At 45.7% G+C, this 17569-nt stretch overlaps 1 protein-coding gene across 2 annotated transcripts in view; it reads left to right on the top strand.

Annotated features, from left to right (window-relative positions):
* Positions 1 to 335: 335 nt before the first annotated feature.
* Positions 336 to 17569, top strand: part of DKK3 (dickkopf Wnt signaling pathway inhibitor 3) — a 58439-nt gene continuing 41205 nt past the window's right edge. Inside the window, exons 1-4 of one of the 2 annotated variants that reach the window (XM_077114005.1) lie at positions 336 to 459; positions 888 to 1128; positions 10442 to 10579; positions 13257 to 13340. In XM_077114005.1, coding sequence (XP_076970120.1) covers positions 916 to 1128; positions 10442 to 10579; positions 13257 to 13340 — 435 coding nt within the window. In that variant the 5' untranslated portion in view covers positions 336 to 459; positions 888 to 915. Of the gene's footprint in view, positions 460 to 887; positions 1129 to 10441; positions 10580 to 13256; positions 13341 to 17569 lie in introns of those variants that run through there. The other variant, XM_077114006.1, reaches the window with a different exon arrangement.

The raw sequence follows: 17569 nt of genomic DNA, 5'->3' as shown, positions 1-17569 counted from the left end.
TGAGGCTGTGACGGGGCCCTGGACGGCAGGCTGAGGAGCTGGAATGTCATCCCGCAGGGCTGCATGCTGGGCAGAGGACGGCTTGGAGAGGGTAACGTGGGACTCGGGAACATCCCCTCGGTAGGCTGTCGCAAGAACCGAGGCCAGAGATGGCCGTGCCCTGGAACACCCGGGGGCGGTGGGATGCGGGGAAGGGGACGGCTCCGCGCCGCGTTTCTGGCGAGGCCGCGGGCACCCGGGCCAGCCAATGGCAGCGGGCTGGGCGGCGGCCCCTCCCGCGAGGCGGAGGCCGGGCGGGCGGAGCTGGGGGCTGCGGGCTCACTCGGGTACCAGCGCTGCTGCATCCCGGCCGCGCTCCCCGCACCCGCAGTCCGCGCCGCCCGCCAGGCCGTCGCTCGGCTCGCACTCTCGCCCCCGCGGCTCGGCGGTGCAGCCCGCAGCGCGACTCAGTCTAGTTCGGTGGGTGAGGGGCAGCGGCGGGGATGGGGTGGTTCAGCTCAGTCTAGCTTGGGTGGGTGGGTGGGTGAGAGGCGGGGCGCTCGACCCGATCCAGGCACCCTGCGGGGAGGCTGACCACCCCAGGTGGGGACTGGGAGAGGGTCGGGTGGGAGGGGAGGGGGTACGGCTCGAACCAGAACGGAGCTGGGAAGACCCGGGGACTGCGGGCGGAGGGAAGCTGGGCCCTGTTGCTCTGGTGACGGGGCCAGGGCTGGGGGAGGGGAGCAGAGCTCAGCTTGTGCACGAGGATGGGGCGGGGGACCGGGGGCTAGCGCTGAGCCCGGGAGGGCCGGGAGAGGCGGCGGGCGGCGGGCCGGGGCGGCGGCGCTGGCGAGGGTCCGGTGAGGTGGGGTGGTGCGGTGCCTCTGACCGCGCTCGGGGACCCGCAGGCAGCGGCGGCGGTGGGCGCAGAGCGAGATGCGGCGGCTCGGGGGCAGCCTGCTGTGCCTGCTGCTGGCGGCCGTGGTACCCACCGCTCCTGCGCCGGCTGCGGTGAGCTCGGCTTCCGGCAAGCCCGGCCCTCACGCTCTCAGCTACCCGCGGGAGGTGGCCACCCTCAACGAGATGTTCCGCGAGGTGGAAGAGCTGATGGAGGACACGCAGTACAAACTGCGCAGCGCGGTGAAGGAGGTGGGTGCGCCCTGAGGGCACCGGGCTCGGGGAAGCGCGAGTTGAGGGGAGGGAACCTAGGGGGAGACCGCGCTCCGAGCGCCGGCCGCAGGGCTGGCCAGGGCCCTTAGGCCCTGAGAAGGGGCTGGGAAGGGCAGGCGCCCGAGGAGGGGTGATTGGAGGCAGTGCTGGATGACCCCTTCTTCCATCTCGTTCTACCTTCCTGCCAAAAGGCCTGGATCTGAACCAGTCGGTGGAGAGTCTCGGGCTGGATCCTCCCAAAGGCAGCGGGATGGGGGTAGGGGTGGGGGTTCAGCACCTGCCCGCACATTGCCCACCACCACCCTGCAATTGTCTGAAGCGAGTATGCCTTGCATTCCCTCTGTTGCAAGTGAATACTTGCAAGGCCCCTGGTATTCCAGAGCTGTGGTTTCAGAGAGAGTCTCCCCTCTCCAGGTATCTCCAGGTTCTAGCTTGCTGCTGAGCTGTGAGCTTGTGCCATCTCCTCAACATACATTAGGATGATATTTGGAGACAGCGACAAAAGCCCTGAGCTATGCCAGCAGTCTCCTGTCTGGACTGTCTTATATCCTCCAAATTGCACATGGGGGTAGAAAAAGGAAATTGAAATCCTAAATCCCAGCAGTGCAAAGGGTCTCAGGGGTAGTGGATGAGGGAAGGAGTGGATAATGTAAGAGGCAAACCTATCCCCACCCCAAGAGTGCTTTGGAATCAGGCCTGGGATTAAGTTCCTTCCCTGCCACTTCCAAGCAGTGTGGCATTGGGCATGTCTCTGGATATCCTGTACCCCAATTTTCTCTGAGAATTAAATGCCATGATGTAAGTGATATTTATGATATATATATAGCATACAATAGGTGTGCAATATATAGCAGCTGCTATTATCAGATACTATTTACCTGATGTTTCTCAGCTGCTAAAACAAATACCGTACAATAGATTGGCTTAACAAAAGGAATGTATTGACTCACAGTTTCAGAGGCCTGCTTCCCCCCAGGGTTAGTATCTTCTGATTGGCCAGCAATCTTTGTTTAGGTTTCCTTGGGTTTTCCATCATAGGGCAGTGCACATGGAAGCATCTTTCCTTTCTCTTCTGGGTTCCATTGACTTCCAGCTTCTTGCTTCTCTTGTGACTTCTCTCTTTAGGGTCCAGTGATCTCTGCCTATAAGGACTTCAATCATATTAGATTGATATGGCTCATTCAATTTCGTCACACCTAATAACATCTTCAGAGGGCCTGTTTAGAAATGAGTTGACACACACAGGACCAGGGGGACTTGATTCAGTCCCCAACATCTTGACAAAACTGCCTGGCTTCTTCCCTCTATCACTTCCCAGATTCAAGAGCTAGGGATGACATCCTGTTCTGCCATCTACTGACACCCAAGCATCGTCAGGGCTGCCTAGGGAGAGATGCCACTGCCCAGTCCTCTCAACCTTGGTGTGGGGAGCTGTCCCTGGTGCCTGAAGCAGGTGGGAATGGTCACTGTTGGGGTAGACTCTGGCTGCAACCTGTCTTTTGAGAGAATCCTGTCATCCCAGTGAAGGAGACCAGACATCAAGGCTGAGAGGTCAGGCTCCTCCCTGTCCCTGCTGCCTCCAACTTGGAAGCCTGATTTGCCCAAGAGAGCCTTGAACAAAGCCTTAAATCCTGGCTCTTGTCTGCTGAAAGAGGGTGCTTTCTCCCCACACACCTCGCCCTGTGTAGGATGTTCCCTTTCCCCCTGCCATACCTGCAGCAGTCAACCTGATAGACTTTGCAATGACGCGGACACTAGATTGGGAGGTAGTAAGATGGGCAGCTGTACCCTAGGCACCCACTAGAAGGCCCAGATTCCACGGCCCATGGGCTTTCTCTTTTCTGGGGTAACCAAAGAATCATGGCTTGGAACAGGTAAAGGGCAAGGGGTCAGATAGGTCCTCAGTGTCTCTTAACTCTGCAGCTTCAAATTAAATTAAACTGGTAATCTCTCTGGTTCTGGGGCAAGTCATCTGCTTTCCTTGCCTGGGTTCCAGAACTTTCCATCTTGCAACAGAGTCCCAATACCAATATCTAGGTCACCTTAGTATTTTTATTCAGTGTGAAAGTGCCCATCCCTTTTTAGAAAGTTGGCAGTGTGGTCCTCTGACATTGGCTCCTGCTTGAGGGACATGAGAAGGTGGCCAGGGTCTTGGCAGTCTCTTCCCTGAGCAGAGCAGTTTGAGACCAGCAGGACCTTAGAGGTGGTGCCTTCTAAGAAGGAGTTGTCTGTGTTGGGCTTCACCAGGAGCCTGGCCTTCCCCTCTCCAGTCATGGCTCTGCTTGAGCTGTGACCATCAGTAGGTTGAGGTTTGCTACCCAAGGAGGCGCTGGTTGCCACATCTAACACAATCAGTGGTCATTTCCCAAACAAGCATCCTCGCTGGCAGCAGGGACAGGATGAGAGAAGGTAAGCAGGGGAGCAGGCCATGGAGGCCAGTCTTCCTCTATCAGTTCACATTCTGCCATGTAGTAGCAGTGGGATCCAAGGTTTGAGAAAACGTCCATCTTTTAGGGTAAGGGGAAACTGAAATGAGAGAATGCAATTAAAGCAAGTTACCTGACCGTCTAAAGTGAGGTTAAGTCAAATAGGTGTGATACCCCCCTCATCATTGGCTCTCAATAAATAATATTATAAATAATATAATCATATTAGTAGCAAGATGACTAAAACCAAAACCACCAGTGCCTGATACATAGTAGATTTTCAGTAGATCATGAGTACTAATATTAGTCTTTTTAAGAGACTGTCAGTAAGCCCATGATATCTCATAAACACAGTAAGTATAGTTGCTATTTAGTTGTTCAAGGATAGATAAAGAACCCAGATGCATTACTTATTTACATAGTTGCACCATGAATCTGCTTTCATGTAACTTCCTGGCATTTTAAATATCCCAGCTGACTCAGGCTGTTGATTACTTGTAGGAGGAAAATCAGAGTAACTCTCCTTGCAGGAGAATTATTGGGAGAAACATACTTTCAACTGGCTTCAATTCTTCTGTTACTAATAAGTTTATTTCAATGATAAAATCACTGTTTCTTCCACCCTCACTGGTGCATCTATAACTGGCATATTTTAGAATGTTCTTATTGTCTCGCCTATGATTAGGGAAACCCCCATTACAAACCCAGGATTTCTCTCTTCACTTTTTTTCCCCTTTAACAGACCCACAGATTCAACCAACCATAAATGCCATTTTTAAATAGTATCCACATTCCTCCTCTCTGAAGCAACTCATATTGCTTCAGGCTTAAGTTTCTCTTGCTGGTGGCAGTAATAGTTGTGGTTGAAATTTCTACTCAGTAAATGGTACTTTTAGTTCACGATTCCATTGAAGAACCGTTAGCTCATTCTGTTGAAATAGCCACTAGCTGAGAGGGAGGAAAGGGTTTTATACAAAGACTATCTGCTCAGCACAGAGCGAACTCAAGATTTGGTAACTTGTCAATTATTTGAAAGCCAAACTGGAGGATTCAAATCCCATGGGAATTTTTAAGACATTAAAACTTTCCCTTCTCCTTCTAGATATATCGTTTCTAGCATCTGTGGTCTCTTGCTGTTTTCCAGCTGCATCTCTTCTACCACTAAACATGCCAGAATCTCTTGCCTTTAAAAAATCTTTTGTTTATGTCCCCCCCCCCTTTTTTGCATATCCTGTCTCCTGTCTTCAGTTCCATTCCATTTCTTCTTCATTTTTTAAAATAAACTCTTCAAATATATAAAGTCTGCTGCCTGTTCTTTGCATTTTTACCAATGCATTTCCTTCCTGAACTCTAGTAAACTAGCCTCTGCTAAAAATGCTTTCTTAAAGTACATTATGGAAACTACTATGTATTACATATTTACTGCATGGCAGGCATTGTACCAAGCACTTGGATTTCGTGATTCATAATTCTCATATCCACTCAGCAAAGTTGAATCATAATCACGGACATTTACAATCCCATTTTGCAAATAAGAATGTTGAGGTTCAGAAAGATTTGGTGTTTTGCCCAAGGTCACATGGCCGCTTGTTGGACTCCAGAACCCTGGCACTTCCTAGTGTTGCCTGGGGGCAACTTCTTGCCGAATCCAGGGGCCGTGTCTCAGCAGGCTTGGTTCTCCTAGACCTGGGCGGAGCCTTTGCCACCTAGAAGGCCCCTCCCAAGATGCAAATGTTTGCTCCTACACCTGATTCTAGCTAGTGCTCCTGACTCTCCTCTTTCAATACCCTAGTCTCTATATTCTGTTTTCCCAGCTAGGCTTCACAGCTGACTGTAGCTCTTCATTGCCTGGAGCAGAAGTTCTTAACTGGGAAAAGGGGAGGAAATCCCTCAGAATCATCTGGGAAGCTCATTGATACTTGGGGTCCCGTCAGCAGCAATTGCAGTTCAGCAAGGGATCTAAGGACCTATATTTTTCAGAAGATTTTGGCATAACTCAGATTGCCCTCCTGGTTGAGAATAAGGCCAACACCCTCTGCCAGGCTTTTGAGCTGCCCCATGCATCTGCCCACAGAACCCTCTCTGCTCCGTCATCCACTGCTTTATCCTGTGCCCCAGCAAACATGCTCCACTTTTGTCCCCGCACACTCCTGCAGAACACATCATTCTTGTGCAAGATGCCACAGCTTTGCTTGTCCTGTCTGGAAGGTCTTCTAGATGCTTCTCTTTCCAGATCCTACCTGTCCTTTGAAACCAACCTATTCATGCGTTCTCCACCTCCTTCTCTCTCTCTTCTTAGAATCCCTGACTTGCTTCTAGAGACCATCAAACAAGGTAGCTCATAATCATCCCCAAACTGGGCTTTCTTATCTCTCCAGTAAAAACATGAGCTTCTTCGGAAGGCCAGAATCATGTATTGGGAAATGCATATAATATGGAATCAAATTGATCTGAGTTCTAAGGCAATTTTTGTAACTTACTAACAATGTGATGACCTTAGCAAGATTCCCTCATTTCCCTAAGCCTTGTTTACTTCATCTGAAAAATGGGGGCAATAACATCTTCCTCAGAGGGTTACTGTAAATATTCAAGGAAGTGTGGAAGGTGAGAATGGCTCAGATATAGCAGATGCTCCAAGACATGAGGGGTGGTGGTGGTGGTTAATATTATATTGTTATGATTATTGTTATGATTATTATGAAGCCATTGGTCCAGTTTTGAACACTCAGCAGTCATCTCAAAGTCAAACACAGTTTTAGTCACACAGCAGTAAGTGACCAAGTCCTTGTTTGATTATTTGACTGTGTGTCTATTAACAGGAGCCCCTGATGGCCAGAATTCCTGAGCCTTTGTGTCTACCAGGTTTTCTTCACACCTCTAGTTCAGTACTTTTGGTGCATTGAGACATGGGAATTCATTTCCCATATCCACCCCATCTCAGCAAATCTGGTTGGGGGAGGCAGGATGATAGGAGGAGGGGAGTATGTAAAAGGATAGAGGACAGTGAATTTTTTAAATAGGAAAATGCTTTTTTGTGAGGATACATTTTAAGGAACAACAAGAGAACAGAGAGCTCCACACTAATCAAGATAGTGGCATGAGAAGCCCTAGGGCTCCATCCTCCCACAGAAGCTTTGAGCAACCAGCAAGAACTGGCAGAAACTGTTTTTCTCAAAGCTCCAGAAAAGAGTTCAAGGCCTGCAGTAACGGGGCAAGAGCTGAATCAAGAAAAAGGCTACTTAAGAACGGTAAGATATCTTGGACCCCCAGCCGGCCCCTCCTCCACTCCCACCGTCTTGGCACAGAGCCATCTCACTTCTGGAGAAGAGCCCACATCCCAGTTCCAAAGCAAGGAGAGTGACCATTGTTTAAGTACTGGCAGCATGTATGCATGGCTCAGTCTGTCTTGTGGGATTTGCTGTCCCAGAACGTGCCCTGAATGTAGAAGGCAGTGCACTGGGCTCTCCTACAGAACTCTGTGGGAGAGCAGTCCAGTTGGGCTGCCTGGGGTGAGAGATTGCTGGCTGTAGGACATAGAGTGCAGGAATCAGGACCATGAGGAAACTGTTTCCAAGGGAAGAAGGGACATTCATATCCACTTAAATGGGGGAATTCTTAGGGCCACGTGTGCATGCCCAAGGCAAGACATGTACACAGAAAGGACTGGGGAGGCCCCTACACTTTGCCCTAGAGATATTCTCTAAACTAATTGTATAATAAGCTCTGAAGGAGAGAACTTGCACAGGTCAATCCACAAAGACTTGGAAAGGCACTTTTAAAATTTTATGTTTGCACTTGCCATTCAAGGAAAACTCTGTCGTGACAGTAGCTGCACACAAGGTTAAAGAACAGATACCTCAATAGCCTAAAGACCAGTGTTAACACATTAAAATATAAAAATGTCTACGTTTCAACAAAAGGTTATAAAAATGCAAAGAAACAGGCAGTGATGACTTCAACAAAGGAAAGGATTAAAACATTTGAAAGAAACCATCAGTAAGGAAAATCGGTCCTGGGACATTCCAGACAAAGACTTAAAAAATGGTCCTAAATATGCTCGAAGAGCTAAAGGGAAACATGGACAAATAACTAAAGGAAATCAGGAAAATGATGGTATTTTTTAAAATATAGAATATCAATAGAAAGATGGAAATTTTGAAAAGGAACAAAGCAGACCTAAAAACCACAGTAACAGAAATTGAAAATTCTCTAGAGGGGTTCAGCAGCTGATTAGAGCTGACAGAAGAAAGAATCAGTAAATGTGAAGATAAGACAATTCAGAGCATCCAATCTGAGAAGCAGAAAGAGGAAAGAATTAAGAAAAATGAACAGAGCCCGAGGAACCTGTGGGACATGATCAAGTCCCAGAATCAGAAGAAAGAGTAAAAGAAGCAGTGAGAATAGTCAAAGAAATAATGGCTGAAAACTTCCCAAACTTAAAGAAAGACATGAGTGTACACATTCAAGACACTCAGTGAACTCCAAATAGGACAAACTCAAATAGAACCACACCGCACCCTCGTCAGAGATAAAGGTGTAAAAGTGAGTTTTGTAGGTGGGAAGGAAAGAACACTGGACAATTAACTGAAGCCACATGAAGAAACAAAGATCTATAAAGATAATGACCTCGGTTAAAAATAAATACCAGTACTAGTTTATTTTTGGCTTAGACCTTCACAATTTACTTCTTACAGGATCTAAAAGGTAAATGTATAAAATGTAGTGATAAATCAGTAGTTTGGAACTCATAATATATACACAGGTAATTTGTGACAAGAACTATGTAAAGGTGGGGGGATGGAGTGGTATAGGAACATAGTGTTTGCATGCTATTTAAGTTGGTATCAAAACAAGCAAAATTATTATAAAGTTAGGATGTTAAATTTAATGGCAACAACAAAGAATATATTAAAAAATGCAAACTCATAAAGACAGAAGGTAGAATATAGATTACCATGAGTGGGGGCAGGGACAATGGGGAGTTAATGCAAGATGAGTGTAGGGTGTTTCTTTGGGGTGAAGGGAAAATCCTAATAATGAATGATAGTGAGGTATTGCAATATTGTGAATAGGATTAACTCTACTGAATGTTATGCTTGGGAGGGCTTGGGTTGGGAAGATTTACATCGTACAGATGTTTCCACAATTTAAAAAAAAAGAGAGAAACTAAAGAGATAATGACAAGTAAATGCAATTCATGATATTGGATGGTAGCTAAGGATGGAGGAGAAAAGGCTTAAAAGAGAAAAGGACATTATTACATCATAAGAAAAAAATGGGAATATAGAATGTAAGCTTTATATCAATTTTAAATTTCTTAAATTTGATAAGTGCACATAAGGTGATTGATTACATAAGTGAATATGTACATGGAAGTGTCACATGTTCAGAGAGGGTGATGTGTGCAACCTGCTCTCAAATATCCAGAAAATAGGTAAATAAAATGGATGGATGGGCAGATGGATGGGAAGAGGGGGGAAGGAGAGAAAGGTGTTGATAGGTAGGTGGGGAGATAGATAGGTAGACACCACAAAGGTGGCAAAATGTCAAAATTGGTGGATCTTAGTATCTGAGTGGGAGTATGTATGGGGTTTGTATTATTTTTGCAATTGTCCTGCAAGTTGGAAAGTATTTCAAGATAAAAAGTTAAAAAAGTAATAAAAGAGAGCCAAATATAGAAGTGTTGGGAAATTTCCAGCCACCAATCAGGGCTTCTCTTTGTGGCTCTCCTTTTAAATTCATAGAGAGTATGTGATTGGCTCATAAGGTCATGACATGGCTTCCCCTTGGGTCTAGGAAGCTGTGAGTAAGGGTGGGTCAGGCTGCCTGCTGCCCCATCATCAGGGCTGGGGGTAGTGTGAAAAATCTGGAAGGTGGCGTTTGGGACAGCAGGCACACTGAGTGAGGTATCCAGTGCAGATGTCAGGGAGGCTCATGAGACCAGGGCAGCAGCCTCAGAAGGCTGACTCTAGAGAAGGACATATGCAAGAAGAGCCAGAAGGGGTGGGACCCCGGGAACCAGTCAAGTGACCCTGTACGAGGGACCCTCACCCTTAGTGGAGCAGGGAAGGAGGGATTTGTGTGGCCCTAATGCAGAAGTTTAGCACTTTCTTGGTTTGGATCCCTCCAATGAGACCCTGAGATGAGGGTTTTGGAACAAATAATTTAATTGGGAGTTGGTACCAGAAAACATGAGAAGGAAGCAGATAATTGAGACAGGAAAGGGAAGCAAGGCAATAAAAGGAAAAATAATGAGCAGGCTCAATCCCTCTGGGGTCTCGAGAAAGACTGTAGATTCTCCATGCCTCAGAATTGTCTTGCTGAGGGGAATACAAGCTGGGGTATTGACCCCCATGGCCTGTCCCTCTGTTGAGGATTGTTCCTAGAGTGTTAACTACCCAGCACACTTCTGAGAATATCATCTAAGAGACAGAGTTAGCTTCTGGGACATAAGGGACTTGAAGCCAGTAGCTTCTGGATTGGGCCACAGGGCTATGGGTGGGGCACCGACAGCATCTGTACAGGGGCCAGGACTGCTTCATGGCAATATATTCAAATCCCAGCTCTGCCCATTCGCTGGAAGTCAGTCTCAGCTCTGCCCATTCACTCCTAACTTCCCTTACCCTCAATTCCCTCATTTGTGAAATGAGGACATTAGCACCTCCTAGGGAGGTTTGAGATTTAAAGGTCATAATATATGTAAAACATTTAGTATAATGTCTTGCACATACTCAATTAACAGTATCTATCCTTATCTTCATTATTAGTAAGACTGTAGAAGAGGAAAAGAGAGGTGGTTCATTTTTTCCCCCTGGATTTGTAACAAGGTAGAACAGTTTTGCTCATTAAATTCATTAATTTAATAGATGGAGGCAGAAGAAGCTGCTGCCAGATTGTCATCAGAAGTGAACCTGGCAGACCTACCTCCCATCTACCACAATGAGACCAACACAGAGACCAAGGTTGGAAACAGCACCATCCACGTGCACCGAGAAATTCACAAGGTAAGGGCAGTCAGGCCATCGCGCCCTCCTATCTGTAGCACCCAGGCCCATGAGAGAACTAAGATCTTCTTTCGAGTTTTGATGCCTAAGCCAAAAATGCAAATGAAAGGATGGTAAAATAAAAACCATTTTAATAGATTAAAGACCAGAATGAGCGAGGGAGCTGTTTAAATGGGAGAGAGAAGTATCAGGAACTTAAACTGGTTTTGATTTTAGCAATAAATTTAACTCTAGGCTTCCTGCCAGTCGAACTGTGAAGGAATCTGCAGAGGTTGTTTATCATTTGAAAAAAAGATGCAAACAAGTGTCTATAGAGGTACTTTCCTCGTGTTGAATTTGAAGAAGAATGTATCTCAAGGATTTTTTAATGCATATTTCAATAGAGAATTGAAATGGAAACCATGTTGCGGTGAACAGATCCTCACTGTTTCCTTAAGAGGAAATGCTCACCACGACATGGTCCCTTCATGTGATAAACCCTGTCTTCAGAAGGGGACACTTCTATCACCGCAAGAGTAGACATTGGTTTGTTTGCTGGTTGTCCATTCAAAATTCTATAGCAGATTCTTTTCCAATCTACCACATGTCTAAGGGCCTCTTGGTCTAATACATAGGCAGGTTCATTGCTTATCTGACTTGAAAAAGAGAGCTTTGCAAATCTAGAGGAACATAGCATTAGCCTGCCCCATGCTGTGACATGTCTCCTAGGTGATTTTGGCAGGACTTTGAGAGCGAATGTGTGAGCTTGTCTTCTCTTAAAGAAATTTTTCTGTGCTGATGTTCGGGGTCCTTCTTAGAGGCCGTAGAGTTGTTGTTAGGTTCTAACTGTCAAGGAGCTTGGCCTCGAATCTAATTTCAGCTCCTTTTTGCAAAGCCATGAGGGCTCTCATGAAAGAGCCTTACAATTGTTCACGTGTCCAGGTAATTACTTGGTTGAAACAATAGTGTTTCTTTCCATAGAGCTTATAGAGGTCAATCTGTATGGGCCATTAGCTTGACTATGAATTAGTCTTTCTGGACCCTTCTCTCACTACATACTGAGAGGCTCAGAGGGATGAAACAGCTGCAGAGAATATCCCCCACTTCTCCAGGTGAATGAATTATTTAGCATTGTTCACCCAAAGGCTGAAGAATGTTTCCCAAAGTGATTGTTTCATTTTTGTCAAAACCAATGGCTATGTCATCCTTTCTGACAGGTAATTAGCCTACAGTTTTGGCTCCTTCTTAAAGTTGTCCTTGTAGATGTTAGAAGAACTGAGCTTGAGTTCTATCAGTTGCAAGTGTGTTTTTGAGAAAAATATTTAAGTTTCCTAATGCTCAAGAACCACAGCTATGAAATAGGGATATTAACAGCTGCATTATAGTATCGTGGAGATCAAATGACCTAAAGTGTAGGAAAGCTCCTTGTAAACTGTAAAGTGCCATGCAAAAGCAAATTATTACTTCTGTTGTTATAATGGGAAAGTTATGTTATCAGCACAGTGCAGTAGTGCTCAAGTGGGTTCCATAGAGCACCATTCCTATGCAATACTTCATGAAAGAGGGGCTCAACAGTGGTGAAACATATTTGGAAAACACTGAATATTCACCTCCAGGAGATAAAAAAAAATGCACACTGGTTTTAATTAAGGCTCTGAGAAGTCTTCCAAACCATATGCAGAGGGTCATAAAAATGTGTTTTTAAATGTAATATCAGTCAAGCCTGTGAAAAGTTGGCATAGAGGAAGAAGTCATTTCTTTGCTGGAGAGAGGAACTACTTATTTATATACAACTTTAAGAGTACGGTGACCTCTTCCAAATTGGATCTTGACCTCTTCCAAACTTGAATTTGATCCACTGCTGCAAATTAGACCACGAATTTCCATATTATTTCTGGATGTAGACTCCTGTGATGTTAGAGATGGCCGAGAATTAAAGACAATCTAGAAGTGGGGAATGTGTGAATGAGAGAAGAGAAATGACTTATTCCAGTTCACATCCCAGGTAACGTGGGTGGCTGTGTCGGGTCTCAATACAGATCACCTAACTCCTGGGCCAGCATCTTTTCTACTCTTTGTCACCAACTCAGATGTTGGACATGGCCTTGCCGGAGCCTGGGTTCCATGTCAGGATTCTAAGGCTCACCTTTGAGATGCCTGCGCCTGGTTACAGAACCGGGGGCAGATGACAGACAGGGGAATGCTAGGACAGGTCTCCCATTATACTTCAGCACTTTCTTGATGAAATGAAACAGTTCCCCAGAACCAGTGAGTGGAACAGATGAAACTGAAACCTGCTTGCTTCTCCTGAATGATGTGTGACTGGACATCCAGGCTGGTAGGGGTTGAAACAGAAGTTGACATTGAGTTCTACGTGATGGGCCCCAAGAATGATAAAAATAGCTGGTGTTATTGAGCCTTTGCTGGGCACTGGGCACTGTGCTGAGTGTTCCTCCTAGCTAACCCTCGGAGGTGGGTTCTGCTGATATCTCTTATCACTGCTCTGAGGGAGGCTGTCCGGGGACAGCTGCTGGAGAAGTGCAGAAATGAAGGAAGAGTGGGCATTCTGTCTACTTCAGATGCAAGATGGCCTTGCTTCAGAGAATGGGGGAGGAGACACAGAAAACAACAACAATTACTTGTGGGCATTTCCCAGAATTCCTTCTCTCTCACCTTTCTTGTATCTTCTCCACCATAGATAACCAACAACCGGACTGGACAAACGATCTTCTCAGAGACAGTTATTACATCTATGAGAAGTGAAAAAGGCAAAAGGAACCATGTAAGTCGTCGTCTCCCCTGCCAAACCCGCAGGCATGTGCATTTTTGTTTAGGCTGACAAAGGTGACCCAGATGTCAGACCACGGGCAGGCGGGGGCTGACCTTCAAGCACCTCTCCTGCCTCATTTCTACCAAGAGTCCCCAATTCCTATGTTTCTGACCACACACCTCAGAAATTTGGCTGGTATGTGCATGGCCTCATTTCAGCCTTTAAAGGGGCACAAGGAAATGCCAGGTAAACTGATCAGGGACCCTCATAACAAGACCCGGAGATTCAGTCCATGAAATTCCTAGAAGTCTCTGGTATGGCCCAGGCTTTTTGTAACCCCATCATGGTCAGGCAGGTTGGGAGCAAAACCAAAGAATGGTCAGTGGAAGCCAATGGCCTAATGGGAATGTCCTCCCCATTCAGGCCTTCACACCCTGGTCCTCTGTGATGGCTCCTGCTACTCAATTGCTTGCTGCTTGGTCTAGAGTGGATGGTTTCATAGAATAACAGAGCCCTTAAGTTTGAAAGGAACATCACTTCATAGAAGGAAAACATGTGGCACAGGGAGGGGTTGACCCAATGGGTTACTGCCCTTGTAGCTTCCAGGTGGAGACTCTACTGAACATCACCTTCCCAATGAGATGGCTGGCTTCAGAGGCAGATTCTGGCCCACTGGACACGGTGGTGGTGACGCTCTCAGGGTCAGCATTAACAATGTGCTTCCTTTGTGTAGACTGCAAAGACCAAGGCTTTGTCTACCCAGATACCCAAAGACCAAGCCTTTGTCCACCCAGATACCCTATGTTGATCACTTGTCTATAATGAAGAATGCATCCTTGGCCATTCCTGGGGATCCAGGATTGTTCTTTACCTCTACTGGCCTCATTGCAGAGAAGAACCAGTATATTGATAATAGTGAGGAGGCAGTGTTGTCTTGGTCAGTAGTTGATGTTTTTTTTTTGTTTTTTGTTTGTGCAAAGTGCTCTGATGGGCGCTAACATTTACTGCTGACTGAGTCCAGTCTGTGCTGTGTGAAGGTGGTGACCCCCATTCAAAGGGGTCTGGGGAGAGTGGAGGCCAGCTGTGTGGTGAAATGGAGAGGGCACACTAGCAGCGTTGGATGGAAGCATGAGTGCGTTACCTGTAAGATGGGTCACCTTGCTTTCCCTATCTCCAAGTGTGGTAATGATTGCAATACTCTCCCAGCTCTGAAAGTTACAGAGGCTTATAAAACAAAGCGAGGGATTAACTAAGGTCAGGAAGGAAGGAAGCCTGGTTTTTAAACGTTGGAAGAGAGAGGGGAAGAAAATGACAAACAGGCCAACAGCCATCGGGATATCAGTCAAGGTAGCAAGAGGGGAAGAACTTGAGAATATTCTAGATCCAAGTCTCTCCTTAGAAAGATACCTGAGAAGAAGCCATGGAGTGGAAAAGGCAGGGAAACAGAACTCATAGGGCTGTAAATTAATGCTTTTGTCCTCAAGTTGAAAAAATGAGTATATTGTTGCACTCTCATGTAGCTTTGCCCCTGGGAGCCTCCCAGAGCCCAGAACGCAGCAGCCCTGGCTCTGTGCACACCTGCCCCTGCCAGAGGCCCAAGTGCACACCTACATTCCATGCTCCCTCCTGCCTCCCCAAGCGAGGTGACTGCGTCAGGTTCTGTGTTCTGTGGCTGAAGGAGTCAAGGTTCTGAGAGTGGTGGGTGGGTAAGAGACAAGAAAGATCGTAAAGGTGCTGTTATAGTTTGCTAATGCTTCTGAAATGCAGATTCATAGAGTGGGTTGGCTTTAACAATGAGGATTTATTAGTGTGCAATCTTGGACACTTGGAAAATGTCCAAATCTCCATGATATCGTCTTCCTGGAGGCTGCCAGTGATCTGGGACTTTTCTTTGACATGGCAAGGCACATGGAGGGGTCTGTTGGTCTCCCTCTTCTCTTCCAGGTTTTGTTGCTTCCAGTTTCTGGCTTCAGTGGCTTTTCTTTCAATTTCTGTGGCTCTCTCACTGTCTTCTGTGCCTTTCTCTGAATTTCATCCTCTTATAAAGGACTCCAGCAATAAGATTAAGACCCAGCACGCCTCAATTGAAATAACCTAATCAAAAGTTCCCACCCACAATGGGTTTACACCCACAGCAATGGATTAGCTTTAAGAAAATGATCTTCTGGGGGCATATAACAGCCTCAGACCATCATAGGTTCCAAGAGCCTGGTTGGGCCAGGAAGCAGTTGTCTCTCCTTGTGCGTTGTATGCCAGCAAGTGCGTTCAGGTGTCCCCAAGATGCTGTGTGTGTTGTGTTTCAGGACTCGGCCGAGAGGCCTAAGGAGGACATGACATGGTGCCCTTGTGCAGGACGTGATCTGAACCCCTGTAGGTGACAGTCGGAGAACACAAGAGCTAGAAGGAGAGAGAGAGCAAGCCAACAAACCCAGATTGTAGGGACTCATCAAGTCCTTCTTCCTTCCTTCCTGCTCAGGCCCTCTGCTTGTGAACTCACCAAGTTTCTTTCTCAGAATTAATCATGGTTTACCAGCTCAAAGGGAGACCTGGGGCCTCTGAGGCTTGACCGGCCACACGGGTTTGAGAGAGTGGACTGGAGACTTTCCAAGCCACCTGTGAAAGGGATGGCTGTGGACAGACCTGGTGGCATGTGTGTCTTGTTACAGACTCTCATTCACTGTGGGGGCGGCTTCTCCAGAGGGAGGGAAGCAAGACTAGTGATTTGTTTTGTTTTGTTTTAACGTTTTCTTTATTAGAGAAGTTGTAGGTTTACAGAAAAATCATGCTGATAATACAGAGTTCCCATATACCTTCCCTGTTATTAACATGTTGCATTAGTGTGATAATTTTTTTCCAATTGATGAAAGAATGTTGTTAAAATTGTACTATTAACTCAGTCCATGGTTTACATCAGGGTTCACTGTCTGTGTTGTACAGCCCTATGTTTTTTTGTTTTTTTTAAAATTTATTCCAGTAACATATGTGCAGCATAACATTTGCCATTTTAACCCATTCAAATATATAATTCAGTGGTGTTAATTCCATTCACAATGTTGTGCTGCCATCACTACCCAAACTTTTTTTTTTTAACTTTTTATTGTATAGTATAATATAAATACAAAGCACTCTTCAACAAATAGTTCCAGGACAGATCCCAGAGTTTGTCATGGGCTACCATACGATCCTCTCATATTTTTCCTTCTAGCTGCTCCAGAATATAGGAGGCTAAAAGACTTAAATATTTTTTATCTCCACAATCAACTTTTTTCTTTTTTTCTTTTTTGCGAAACATGACATATATACCAAAAAGCAATAAATTTCAAAGCACAGCACCATAATTAGTTGTAGAACAGATTTCAGAGTTTGACATGGGTTATAGTTCTACAATTTTAGGTTTTTACTTCTAGCTGCTGTAAGATACTGGAGACTAAAAGAGATATCAATTTAACAATTCAGCATTCATATTCATTTATTAAATCCTATCTTCTCTATATAACTCCACCATCACCTTTGATCTTTCTATCCCTCTCTTTAGGGGTCTTTGGGCTATGGTCAATCTAACTTTTTCAGGTTGGAAGGGGCTGTCAGTAATACAGGATAGGGAGATGGAACTAGTTGATGTTCTGGAGAGGCTGGGCCCTCTAGGTTTCAGGACTTAATCTGCATTACCAAAACTTTTGCATCACCAAAACTTTTGCATCACCCCAAACAGAAATTCTGTACCAGTTAAGCATTAAGCCCCATTATCTCTCTCCACCGTGGCCCCTGGTTACCTGTGTCCTAGTTTGTAGCCTTATGATCCAATTTAGATGCCCACAGAATTCTTCCAACTCCTCTTCCCTCCTTGCCTCACCTTTGTCACACCACAGTTGAGCTGGAACCTTCTCGATAAGAGAATGGAGCTCCTTTTTCAGGATAGGGAGCTAGAAAGACTCAATTGCCTTCAAAGGAATATGAGGGATCAGCCCTTGTCACCATTGTCCCCCATTCCGTAGTTTTGTAATTGAATGATTTTTGCAGTTGGCTCTGAAATGTACTAAATACATGCCACAGAAACTTTCTCTCCAAGGGAAAAGGAAGATTTGCTGTTCAAAAAGATAAAACCATATGCTCTTCAAACCTGAAAATAGTGAAAACAGAGGCTAAATCTTCAGGATTTAAAATCCCCAGATGAATTCAATTAAAAATAATCACCAGGCACCCTTTAATTTCCTGTCTTCAAATGCTGGTATGTGTGTTAA

Source organism: Tamandua tetradactyla, chromosome 8 (assembly GCF_023851605.1).
Source record: "Tamandua tetradactyla isolate mTamTet1 chromosome 8, mTamTet1.pri, whole genome shotgun sequence".
Taxonomy (NCBI): Eukaryota; Metazoa; Chordata; class Mammalia; order Pilosa; family Myrmecophagidae; genus Tamandua; species Tamandua tetradactyla.
This window is presented reverse-complemented; position numbering and strand designations above follow the sequence as displayed.